The sequence below is a fragment of the Prionailurus viverrinus genome, chromosome A3 (genome assembly GCF_022837055.1).
Source record: "Prionailurus viverrinus isolate Anna chromosome A3, UM_Priviv_1.0, whole genome shotgun sequence".
NCBI lineage: Eukaryota > Metazoa > Chordata > Mammalia > Carnivora > Felidae > Prionailurus > Prionailurus viverrinus.
Genome location: NC_062563.1, coordinates 74422062 through 74435712, shown reverse-complemented (window position 1 = coordinate 74435712; position 13651 = coordinate 74422062). Strand labels below are relative to the sequence as shown.

At 35.2% G+C, this 13651-nt stretch overlaps 1 protein-coding gene across 6 annotated transcripts in view; it reads left to right on the top strand.

Annotated features, from left to right (window-relative positions):
* The window catches only part of CCDC88A (coiled-coil domain containing 88A), a 148384-nt gene that overhangs the window by 104671 nt on the left and 30062 nt on the right, over positions 1-13651 (top strand). For 4 of the 6 annotated variants that reach the window (XR_007150925.1, XM_047852924.1, XM_047852922.1 and 1 more), the window contains exons 17-20: positions 3634-3775; positions 6941-7105; positions 12318-12398; positions 12591-12752. Coding sequence is in view for 5 of the 6 variants with exons in the window: in XM_047852924.1 (XP_047708880.1) it covers positions 3634-3775; positions 6941-7105; positions 12318-12398; positions 12591-12752 (550 nt within the window). In the remaining variant the exon portion in view is untranslated. The remainder of the gene's footprint in view (positions 1-3633; positions 3776-6940; positions 7106-12317; positions 12399-12590; positions 12753-13651) is intronic. The other 2 variants (XM_047852925.1, XM_047852923.1) reach the window with 1 other exon arrangement.

Sequence of the window (13651 nt, the reverse complement as noted above, 5' to 3'; positions counted from 1 at the left end):
TTTTTGTCTTTCTCTAATTTCATTTAGCATAATACCCTCCAGTTCCATCCATGTAGTTGCAAATGGCAAGATTTCATTCTTTTTGATTGCCGAGTAATACTCCATTGTGTGTGTGTGTGTGTGTGTGTGTGTGTGTGTGTGTGTGTGTATATATATATATATACACATCTGCTTTATCCATTCATCCATCGATGGACATTTGGGCTCTTTCCTTACTTGGGCTATTGTTGATAGTGCTGCTGTAAACATGGGGGTGCATGTGTCCCTTCAAAACAGCACACCTGTATCCCTTGGATAAATATCTAGTAGTGCAATTTCTGGGTCATAGGGTAGTTTTATTTTTAGTTTTTGAGGAACCTCCATATTGTTTTCCAGAGTGGCTGCACCAGCTTGCATTCCCATATGAGAAACTATTTTTATTTGAGTTAAATAAATAGTTAAGGCCCAATTTAGTTGACTACTTCTTAATATAGATACTGAATATGCATCGCTTTTTTATTCAAACATTTATTACCTGTGTGTGTATGTAAGACATTTAAATAGTTGAGGGGAAAAAAACAGTAAACCATGTAACTACCCTAACCCTTTTAGAACCCAGTTGTAGGTGGGTCCTTCATATTGTTTGGTGGCTCTTTTCAAACCTTAATTCAAACAGCTACTCAATGTTAATTGAGCTCTTAAAATTTGCTGACCATCAAGCATCAAAGAAATGATAATGCTTCAGCTGAGCCATAAAGAATGACTGAAATGTGCAAGGTGGAATTGGTGGAGATGGCATTCCATGCAAATAAAGCACAAAGCTATGTTGAGAATTTTTTTTCTAATTTGAGAAAGAGAACCTGCAAATGGGGGAGAGGAGTAAAGAGGAAGAGGGGAACAGAGAGAGTCTCAAGCAGGCTCCAGCTCAGCACAGTCTAATGCGAGGCTCAATCCCATGACCCTGGGATCATGACCTACGCTGAAAATCAAGAGTTGGACACTCAACCAACTGAACCACCCAGGCACCCCTTTTGAGTAATTTTTAGAGTGATGTGAAAGATGGATTAGAAAGGGGCACCTGGGTGGCTCAGTTGTTAAGCATCCTTCTCTTGATTTCAGCTCACGTCATGTTCTCATGGTTCATTGAGTTTGAGCCCTGCATCAGGCTCTGCACTGACAGTATAGTCTCTTTGGTATTCTCTCTCTCCCTCTCTCTCTGCCCCTCCCCCACTTGTGTGTGTGTGCTCTTTCTCTCTCTCTCTCAAAATAAATATATATAAAAAAAAAGGAATATGGATTAGAAAAAGGGCAAATTAGAGTCACAGAGATCAGTTAGGAAGCTGTTGAAATAGGCTAGGCAAGATGTAATTGATGTGTTCATTAGTCTGCACATTTATATATATAATGAAAGCATTAGAAATAGAGATAAAGGTATATGTTGAACTCAGTGTTTTAGGAAATGAAATTGAGACCATGATCAAATTTGGTACATCAGGAAAAGAAGTGTCTTAAGCCACTAAACCAGCTTCTTTCTCAACCATTACGTTAACCTTAGCATCACAAAGAAAAAAAAGTTCACAAACATAAATTCCTTTAATATTCTATCCCTTCTGTCTTGGAGTTTATGTATATCTGCCTCTGTGTTTACCTCTAATCTCAGATGGTATCTCTAACAGTCTAACCTTTTCATCTTTCTCACTGGCGTCATTCTCTCTGACCCTTTTAAGATATAATTAAGGTATTATTCTTGCCATAAAGGAATAGGTAGTGTAAGTTATGGATTTGTATGTACAAATAGGTAGAATGCAACAAAGTAAATTTAGTGATAAAGTTACAAATAGAGTGCTAAGTGATCACTCTTGTCTATTCTTTTTTAACAGCTCTTTTCCTGTGTCTCAATATACAGTAAAAGCTTGGTTTGCAAGCATAATTCATTCTGGAAACAAGCTTGTAATCCAAAGCACTGACATATCAAAGTGAAATTCAAGAACCATTGGTTCAGTTGTGATCACGTGATGTTCAGCATCATGTACTACTTGTATTGCAAGACATCGCTCGTTTATCAAGTTAAAATTTATTAGAAATGTTTGTTCAGCTTGCAGAACACTTGCAGAACACTTGCAGAACAAGTTACTCACAACCCAAGGTTTTACTGTAGTTTCCTAGGGTTATGTTCTCAGGCCTCTTTGTTGTGTATGCTATGTATTGCCATCCATCATCTTACCTGATAGTCACATTATTTTTTGCTTAGTGGACATCTCTATCTGGACAGTCTAGAGGCAACTCAGGCATCCAACATTAAATATATCCAAAGTTAGGTTCATAAAATGCTTTAAAAATAGCTGTTGACTCAAGCCAATACCAAAACGAGTGAGATTTGTTCTCTGTGCTCAGTGAACTTAAAAACTGATTGAGCGGGGCGCCTGGGTGGCGCAGTCGGTTAAGCATCCGACTTCAGCCAGGTCACGATCTCGCGGTTCGTGAGTTCGAGCCCCGCGTCGGGCTCTGGGCTGATGGCTCAGAGCCTGGAGCCTGTTTCCGATTCTGTGTCTCCCTCTCTCTCTGCCCCTCCCCCGTTCATGCTCTGTCTCTCTCTGTCCCAAAAAAATAAATAAAACGTTGAAAAAAAATAAAAAAAAAAAACTGAGCAAGAAAAAAATTGTAAAATGTATATATACACACATACACACAAATTAACTACAGTAAAAGGCAGAATGTGATAAAATTTCTCATATATGTACTTATTTATTTGGTTTAGTCATCAAGGTTCTCAGGTATAAGAATTAGTCATAATCTCTAGTTTGTGATTCACTCTCAAACTGTGTTCATGCACTGTCCTTTTTGTAAAAAAAATTTTAACCACAGGGTGCCTGGGTGGCTCGGTCAGTTAAGCATATGACCTCAGCTCAGGTCATGATCTCACAGTTTGTGGGTTCGAGCCTCACATCGGGCTCTCTGCTGACAGCTCAGAGCCTGGAACCTGCTTCAGATTATTTGTCTCCCTCTCTCTCTTCTCCTCCTCTGATCATGTTCTGTCTCTCTCTCAAAAATAGACATTTTTTAATTAAAAAAAAGTTTTTAACCGTAAATAATATAATTTTTTATGAAATCACCATTCAAAAACATAACTAAAATACTGACATTTGCATTTGCCTCTTCCTACTCTGTTACCAGTATCCAGTATCTTTGGTATATCATTCCCTTTCTAAAATATTCTGTAAGTACTCTGTACCCTTCCATGAGTTTTAAGCTTAACTATACCTATCTCCTTGTACAAGTATCTTAACACATTCATATCATAGACAAATGCTTAATAATATAATAAGCCCATCTACTTCTTTTCCTATGGATTCTATCCTTATAAAAGTAAAAAGAATATTTTGGGATTTACATCTTCCAGATGCCTTTTTTTGAGCATCAATTTTTGCTTTTGACAACCTAGGCTATAATCTGAAGCTCTGGTTACCTAGTTGATTTTCTTTTTTATAACCAGGAAGAGTTTAAAGGGGGGAGTGGGCAATAGAATAATTCACCTCTTAAAAAAATATTGTTTCATAAGACCTCTTTATGGCATCAGTGTCTATGGTCATAATGATCTTTAAAAATAATTTTTGACCTCCAGTGATGAACTATGTTATTTTTGTACTTGGATAGTAGGTACAAACTTTTGGAATCAAAATTAGAATCGACTCTAAAGAAGTCTCTTGAAATTAAAGAAGAAAAAATTGCTGCTTTAGAAGCTCGATTAGAAGAATCCACAAATTACAACCAGCAGTTGCGCCAAGAACTTAAAACAGTAAGTGATTTCCTTGGAAGGAATTTTAATTGTTGAATATTTTGACAGAAAAATGTAAAGTAGGAAACAAAAAAGCAACATCATTAGTATCGTGTCTATTTCTTTTTCTTAAATTTGAGAGTAACAAATCTTTGTCTTTTAGTTCATTACAACTATATTTTGTTTATCCACTGTAATTTATTAAATTCCATTTCCACCATTCAGTTAGAGGCATATCAGTATTGTGGGAATGGGGTGGTGAAGAGGCAGTCTTACTCTATTGGGAAAAGCTTTCAGTGTGATACTGACACTTCACTCTAACACCCTACTCCTATTGAAAATCCAGGTAACAGTTTGGTAGGCATAGATGTGGGTATGAGGATACCAACTAGAGGCAAATAGTACGTGTGGTATGTGAAAGCACTTGATCTCATAAATTTGAGGTTTTCTCCTAGACCCGTTTTCTTGTGATATTTGGAATAATTCTGTGAAATACGCAAGGCAAGAGCGACTGTCCGTTTTCCTTTACATAAATAAATTGAAATCAAAGGGGCTTGCCCATTTCCTAGGGTTAGTGTATGGTAGATTGGTAGAATCATATTCTGTTTTTTTTTTCCCTTCAATCATCTCTGTAGTACCACCAAGAGTGATTTTACAATCAACTAAACATTCAGATTGACAAGATTACTATGGGCCACATTTAGAACTACTTGGTTCTAAGTACAAGTATAGAGCAGGGCATTGTCAAGGATCCCTCTTCATATAGTTGTCTAGAGTCATATTCACACCATATGACAGTTCAAGTGCAAGATGATGAGATTCACATTGAACTTGCAGGAGCTGCCCTTGCTTTGAGACTGTATGCTCCATAGTAGTCATCATCTCTTGCAGAAACCCTTAAGGCATAGATAGAAGATCTCCACAATGGATATACAGGTTTCCAAAGGCACAGTTACCAAAGATGAATTTCCCATGCAGAAAAGGAAAAAGATTTTGTTCCCCATTTGCCCATAACATCATTGTTAGTATTTATACCATGAAATATATATCATTACAGAAGAAACTCTAGAATTTTGCTTAGTTAACATAAAGAATTATCCAAAAAATAAAGTAAAATTTGGCACCAGAGTTAATTAATCTCCAGTATGTCGGTTACAAAGAAAGTCAACTTCATAAAGCTACTCAGCCAGAAAATAATTGGGTATGGGTGTGGGTTAGTATTGCATGTATTTCAAGTCTAGAGAACAGAGGTTCAAAATGTCATCGTCTTCCACTTCCAGCCATTTTGGCATAGCTATTACTGGACTAGCTTCCTACCATTCAACTGGAATTAGATTGTTCTGGATTTTAATACTATATCACTTGAAGACTATGAAAGTTAAGTATGAGTTGAATGCCTGAAGTAACTACTAAAATAGCATGACAAAAAAGGTATAGCTAATATGCCAGCAAAGGAGATAAAATAGAATTATAAAAAATTCAAAAAAAAAACAGAAAAAAAAAAGAGGAACAAAGTACAGATTGGACAAATAGAAAACAAATAGCAAAATGGCAGTTTTAAACAAAACCAGATTAATCATCACATTAAACATAAAAGGTCTAAACACCTCAATTGAGAGACTGAGATTAATAAATAAGGTAAAAAGGCAAGACACACCTATATGCTGTCTCTAAGAAACCTCAATGGAAAATATGTCATTTTTTTATGTGAACATAAATCACAGATTCTGATTAATGATATATAAGGTAAAGGGTCCAATTTTGAAACATACTTATAAGAACAATGTGCTAAAAATAAGCTTTGTGTATCACTCTCTGCTCTCCTTCTTAATAATGGCATATATCTGTAGTCTTTATAAGCCTAGAAAAACCCTGTGGAAAATTAATGTAAAATAGGAGACAGGAAATGATGTCACTCATGTTATTAGGGTATTAAAAGTAATTTAAAAAAACCCTCAAAACTGGAAAATTAGGATCCCAGAATACCTATTAAATCATTCAGCCATGCTTTAAATTATATTCTATCTAGGGCATCTTTTTTCTTCAGTCTCACTTCATTATTTTCTAACTCAATAGTGGCAAAGTTTATTGTTGAGTCATAAGTTTCCTAAGGTTTGCCTTACATATTGAATTATTTTAAATTTCTGTTTTTATTTTAAGTTTATTTATTTAGAGAGAGAAAGAGGGAGAGAGTACATGTACATATGTATAAGTGGGGAAGGGGCAGAGAGCGGGAGAGAGAATCTCAAGCAGGCTCCACGCTGACAATGCTGGATGCTGGACTTGATCTCATGGACCATGGGATCATAGCCTGAGCTGAAATAAATGAGCCACCCAGGCACCCCTAGATGTTGAATTATTTTAGACATTTATATTTTTGCCTTAATACAAAGTTTGAGCTTTAATTTAGAAATTTAGTATAAATGTCTCCTAGGAAAAAGTAATGATTCAAGATAAGTATAATAATAATCAGTCTAAATTAAAGAGAGCTATTAAGTTAATCAGTAATTTTGGTACTGTAAGATTACCCAGTTGTTAGTATTGAGTTGACTCTCTTAAAGTAGGATTTGGTTGTAATCACACCAGAAAACCCTGGGTAAGATATATCCTTGGATTGCTCACTTTTTATAAAATGTAGTCATTACATGTGGTTTAGGATCTGAATAAAGAAGTCATTAATTTTCTTTATTAATATAACGCATTCTGGGCAACATATCCTTCTTACAAGAGCAGACATTTATGGATACTTCTTCAACTTTAGGTGTCTTTTTTTTAGAAGGAATTATTATGTATGTCAAGTCTTCATTTGTTCTTTACATGGGGTATCTCTGAAATCTTTAAATCAGCGATAGATATGTCAAAAAACAATTACTAATATTTAGCAACATGTCTATTTCCAGTTAATATATTCTTCATCATAAACAATAGGATCTGAAATTACAGAATATGTAATTGGAGTATGGCACATAAACAGAGTATATTTGATATTTTCTAGAAGGAAAGGATTTGCAATTGACAAAGCATAAATTGTGATCATGATAGTAATGATAGTCATACATATTATTTATCATAGTTTTAAATGAAGTGTCTCTCCTATTCACCAGACTAGTGCAGAATCTAATTGTGAGAAGTAATAATTTTGGTGATTTTTTTCTCCCCATTAAAATATTTTAAATAAAATATTAGGTGAAAAAGAACTATGAAGCTCTCAAACAGAGACAAGATGAAGAAAGGATGGTACAGAGCTCTCCTCCAACTTCTGGTGAAGATAATAAATGGGAGCGAGAAAGTCAAGAAACGACTAGAGAGCTTCTGAAGGTTAAAGACAGATTAATTGAAGTAGAAAGAAATGTAAGTATTTTTAAATTTTTGTAGGAATAAGATTTTTTAGAAGTAAAGTAGCATTGGATATATAATTCAGAAAATTTATTTAATCTGTTTTTGGAGCTTTGTTCATCTTATACTTTCTCGACTGATTTATTTTATAATGTAATAAAGGGCTGAAGAACTAATAATTTAATATACTTTTCTACCCTGATATAAGTCCATCAGCAAGCTTTGTCAACTCTTGTGAAAATACATCCCAAGCCCATCTACTTCTGTCCCATTGTTGCTGCTACCACTCTAGTCTAAGGTACCATCATCTCTCATCTGGATGAGAGAATATCCTCTCAGGTGCTGTCTTCCCCCACTTCTACTCCTGGCTCAGTCTAACCCATTCCTATTACAATAGGCAGTTTTTATTTTAAAACATAAAACTTAGTCATACCACTTTTCTATTTAAAGTCTTAATTGGCTTCCCCTTCCAATTAGAATAAAATCCAAATTTTTTAGTGTCTTGTAAGATCATTCCTGACTTTGTCCTGCCTATATTGCTGGCCTTATACCATAGCACTCTTCCACCCCCTCTGTTGATTTATCTGGAGATAATATTACTATAGTGAATACCTGGAAAACACAAAACAATGCCTGATATATAGTCAATTAATTCTAGTCATATTGGCCTTCTCTATTCCTATTTCCAGACCTTTATGTTCGCATCCTCTACATAGAACACATGGCTAGCTTCCCTCAGGATTCAGGCCTCATTTGACACATCTCCTGCAAGAGGTCTTTTCTGACCCCTCTACCAGTCAAGTAGCTATTCTCAACCTAAGCCATTTAATACCAAGCCACTGCCTTATTTAGTTTCTTCATAATGCGTTTCACTAGTGAAATATTATTTCTTTATTTCTTGGTTGTCTACTGGAAAAAAGCTCCTTGAAAACAGAAAACTGTCTTTCTTTTTTGCCACTATGCCTTCAGTATGTAGACTTAAGCCTGGTGGATAGCAGACACAGTAAATATTCCCTGAATGAGTTGGAGAAATACTTGACAAGAAACAGTAATCAAATAAATTCACCAAACATCTATCCTTTAAAGATGAATGAGATTTTGGAATATATATATTAACAAGTAGAATAGTTGCAGTTGTTGCTTTTGTGTTTTAATGTAACATGTTTTGCAAACTTTAAAGCCATAATGCCAAAAATTAATTTCCTACAGTGTTGATTCCTACTTTCTCATCCAGAAGTAATCACTGTAAACAGTTTGTTTTCCCAGAAAAATGATTTATCTGTGTATAGAAGTAGATTTCTTTTTTTCATCCAAGATTTAAATCCCAGTTACTTAATATACAATGTAATATTAGTTTCATGTGTAGGATTTAGTGATTCATTACTTATATATAATACCCTATGCTCATCACAAGTGCCCTCCTTAATACCCATCACCCATTTAATCCATCACCATGCCTTCCTCCCCTTCAGCAACCCTCAGTTTGTTCTCTATAGTTAAGAGTCTGTTTTCTGGTTTTCCCCTTTAGTTTCTTCCCCCTGTGTTCATTTGTTACATTTCTTAAATTCCACATGTGAGCGAAATCATCCGGTATTTGTCTTTCTCTGAATGACTTCTATTGCTTAACATAATAGTCTCTAGCTCCATCCACATGGTGGCAAATGGCAAGATTTCGTTCTTTTTTTATGGCCAAATAATACTCCATCATATATATAAACTTCTTTTTTCTTTTTTGATATATTTATTATTATTTTTTAATATTATTTATTGTCAAATTGGCTTACATACAGCACCCAGTGCTCATCCCAACAAGTGCCCTCCTCAATGCCCATCACCCACTTTCTCCTCTCCCCCACCCCTCATCAACCCTCAGTTTGTTCTGTGTGTTTAAGAGTCTCTTATGGTTTGCTTCCCTCTCTGTTTGTAACTATTTTTTTCCCCTTCCCTTCCCCCATGGCCTTCTGTTAAGTTTCTCAAAATCCACATATGAGTGAAAACATATGATATCTGTCTTTCTCTGACTGACTTATTTCACTTAGCATAATACCTCCAGTTCCATCCACGTTGCTGCAAATGGCATAATTTTATTCTTTCTCGTTGCCAAGTAGTATTCCATTGTATATATAAACCACATCTTCTTTATCCATTCATCAGTTGATGGGCACTTAGGCTCTTTCCATAATTTGGCTATTGTTGAAAGCACTGCTATGAACATTGGGATACATGTGCCCCGATGCATCAGCACTCCTGTATCCCTTGGGTAAATTCCTAGCAGTGCTATTGCTGGGTCATAGGTTTTTTTAAGTTTTATTTATTTATTCTGAGAGAGAGAGAAGGTGCGGGGCAAATAGAGGAGGAGAGAGAGAATCCCAAGCAGGCTCTGCCCTGTCAGCACAGAGCCTGCTGTGGGGCTCAAACTCATGTACTGTGAGATCATGACCTGAGCTGAAGTCTGGAGTCAGAAGCTTAACCGACTGAACCACCCAGGTGCCCCTATATACCACAACTTCTTTATCCATTCATCAGTCAATGGACATTTGGGCTTTTTCAATAATTTGGCTATTGTTGATAGTGCTGCTGTAAACATCAAGGTGCATGTATCCCCTTGAATCAGTATTTTGGTGTCCTTTGGGTAAATATCCATTAGTGCTATTGCTGAATCATAGGGTAGTTCTATTTGTAACTTTTTGAGAAACCTCTGTACTGTTTTCCAGAGTGGCTGTACCAGTTGGCATTCCCACCAACAGTGTGGATTCTCCGAATCCTCTCCAACATCTGTTGTTTTTCTGTGTTGTTAATTTAAGCCATTCTGACAGGTGTGAGGTGTTATCTCAATGTAGTTTTGATTTGTATTTCCCTGATGAGTGATGTTGAGCATCTTTTCATGTGTTTGTTAGCCATCTGTATGTCTGGGAGTGTATTTCTTTTACAGTTATATCTGTGGGATCATGCTATACAATATTTTGAGGATCTCTGTATTTTAGACAGATATAGATCTATCTCATTTTGTTTAATGAACACATTATTCCATAGTATGGATGTTACTCTAATTTATTTAAATAAAACCCACATTGCTGGGCATTTAGGTTATTTTCAGATTTTGCTGCAATGAAAATCTATGTATAATATGTTCATAGGGTAGTAAATTCCTGACAGTGGAATTGATAGGCCAAAGGGTATATATACATATCTGCATATGTGTGTAATTTTAAATGATATCATCACTTAAAATTGAAAATCACATTCGTTTTCAGTCCTTCTAATAGAGTACCTGTTTTTTTAGATATACATTTGATATTACTAGTCTTTAAATTTTTATTAAAGCAAAAAGAAAATATTTTAATTTTCATGTTTTAAATTGGCAAGCTATTTTACATCTTTATATATTTATCAGCTGTTATGAATGCCTATTTTTAATTATTCAGTGATTTTATATATATATACACATAGACACACACCTCCATCACTTGGATTAATAATTATATTTCAGAAAATTTGGCTGACTTGTAAAGTTCTGTAAGGTAAATTTCTTATCCCACTGACTTCCTTTATAAATTTCTATTGGAAAAAAACTACTTGGTTGTCATATTTTAGCCATTAATGGTTTATAAAGAAGGCTAGCCCTATATTAGACTGGTAATTTTGGTGTTTTTGCCAGTGTATTTACTGACCTCATAACTTCTCCATTGTAAATTTTTTCTTGCTCTGAGATATCCTTTCTACTCTCTTTTATTCTTTTATAGACTATAGGAATTTTTCTTATTCCTATAGGGATACCCAGACTTAACATTAGAGCTTGCACATTTTGGTTTATTAAGACCTGAACTACAAGGTACTTAACGTACGTAAGGAAAAATGGTTCACTTCTTTGGTGTATCAAGATGACATATAAATACATTAGTGTTCCATATTATTCTTCCAGTGTAAATTTTTTTATCCTTTTTATCTAAACAAATTAGCATAAGAAAAGGACAATATCAAAACCCATCTTAAAGCCTTTGGCTTCCTCAGCTTTGATTTTGTGGTATAATGTATGGGTTAAATCATTACTTGCCTTTCATACAGTGACATGTAGTATATGTAACATGAAAGCGTATAAAATGAATGTTTCCTTTGTCCCCTGTGTAGGTACAATAAAAGTGATCTGTTGTGGTCCAGTGTAACTTTTTATGCATATCACAGTTATATGCAACAAATTCTGGCCTTTTTATATATAAAGTTTTATTTCAGTTTTCTAGAGGGTTCTTTGTTTATACTTTTTGATACTATTTTTTTATGAAATGCTATTTAGAAATAATCCTAAAAATACAGTATCTATGGCAAAGAGTTTAATATATATTGCATTAAATTAATAATCTATTATTTGCATAGTAATTCAACTGTTTAACTATAAAATTGAAATATGTTCAAATGTACTGGAAAAATTGAAAATTGTATGTTTTGTTTGGATTTGCTCCAGAAGTCCTATAGATGAGATAGAGTTTTAGTGAGTATTTTATACTATGGAAAAAAAAAATCACTACAGAAAATATATAACATCTGTTAGGTCAATTATGGCCTAAATTTTTTTTTCAACGTTTATTTATTTTTGGGACAGAGAGAGACAGAGCATGAACAGGGGAGGGGCAGAGAGAGAGGGAGACACAGAATCGGAAACAGTCTCCAGGCTCTGAGCCATCAGCCCAGAGCCTGACACGGGGCTCGAACTCACGGACCGCGAGATCGTGACCTGGCTGAAGTCGGACGCTTAACCGACTGCGCCACCCAGGCGCCCCTGGCCTAAATTTTTTAAACACATAGTTGAAATTGTTCAGCTTCTCTCTTAAATTTGTGTTTATAAAATAGTTTTGCTGCTACCCCTGGGACCAGCACTCGCCTATATGTATTTGCCTTTGGGCAATTAGAAAATGTGCACTTCATTGGCTAGACACAATCCCATGCACTTTTGAACACTACAAAAAGGATTTAACACCCCATTCTAGTTTCTTTTTTTTTTTTTTTTTAATTTAAATTCAAGTTAGTTAACATACAGTGTAGTCTTGGCTTCAGGAGTAGAATCCAGTGATTCATGTCTTACATATGATGCCCAGTGCTCATCCCAAAAAGTGCCCTCCTTAATGCCCATCACCCATTTAACCCATCCCCCCATCTACTCCCCTCCAGCAACCCTGGTTAGTTCTCTATGTTTAAGAGTCTCTTATGGTTTGCCTCCCTCTCTCCATTCTAGTTTCTTATGTTAATTATTGAGAATGGAATATTTTATTTTTCGGACGCTATAAAGCAGACAGTACAGAGACACAATAGTATGGTAAGGTTTTAGTATTATCATTTTCTTTCTCTTAGATTAAATCTTTATAATTTGGAATAGTAGGGAACTGTTTAACTCTTTTAAGGTTGTTGGGATTTTTTTTGGATTATAATGGTAATAGTTGTTATGAAATTGTAATATCTGTTAAACAGAAATGTTTGTTGCTTTTTAAAATGTGTTTTCTTTATTAAGAATGCTACATTGCAAGCAGAGAAGCAAGCACTGAAAACTCAACTGAAGCAACTTGAGACACAGAACAATAATTTGCAGGCTCAGATTCTTGCACTTCAGAGGCAGACAGTGTCCTTACAGGAGCAGAATACTACTCTTCAAACGCAGAATGCGAAGCTTCAGGTTGTAATGTAATATTTGGGGATGTGCAACCAAATTTTTGAATTATGCTCTTAAAATAAGGATAACTGGACATGGTAACATTGTTTCTTAGTGAGTGAATTTAATGGGAGATAAATTAATGGATGATAAAATCTATTTAGTGCTATACCAGACTTTCATATATCAGCATTTTTTTAAACGTCAGAGCCTCTAAATATTAACTAACAAATTCATTCAATGAACATAAATAAAATAAAGGTAATTTTATCTTTATTTAAATTACTAAAAAACTTTGTTTATATTTAAAAATTTTTATTGAAAATACTTATTTATGGGAGTGCCCAGGGCCATAGTAGAGCACAACAGGAGCCTGCACAAGGAGCCAGGGGAGCTTCAGCAGCACCTGCCAGAAAGGCCCAGCATTAAACAAAATAAATAAATAAGCAAAATAAAATACTTAGTTAAAATATAATTTCATCTTTATTTTATTTATGTTTACTTTATGGCCTTTTACCTGTTTCAGCAAGTTGACTGTAATTAAGCAGAAACCTTTGCTTTAGAATATGGTTGCAACATACCATTGCTTATTTCATTTTTACAGCTTTCGTATCAGTTATTAGAAACCAACAAAGCATGAGAATTTTGTCTTCAGATTTTTCCTTGGTTCAGAGGATCAATCTTGCACTTAATGCTGCAGTGTCTTTTCTTTTTTTTTTTTTTTTTAATTTTTTTTTCAACGTTTATTTATTTTTGGGACAGAGAGAGACAGAGCATGAACGGGGGAGGGGCAGAGAGAGAGGGAGACACAGAATCGGAAACAGGCTCCAGGCTCTGAGCCATCAGCCCAGAGCCCGACGCGGGGCTCGAACTCACGGACCGCGAGTTCGTGACCTGGCTGAAGTCGGACGCTTAACCGACCG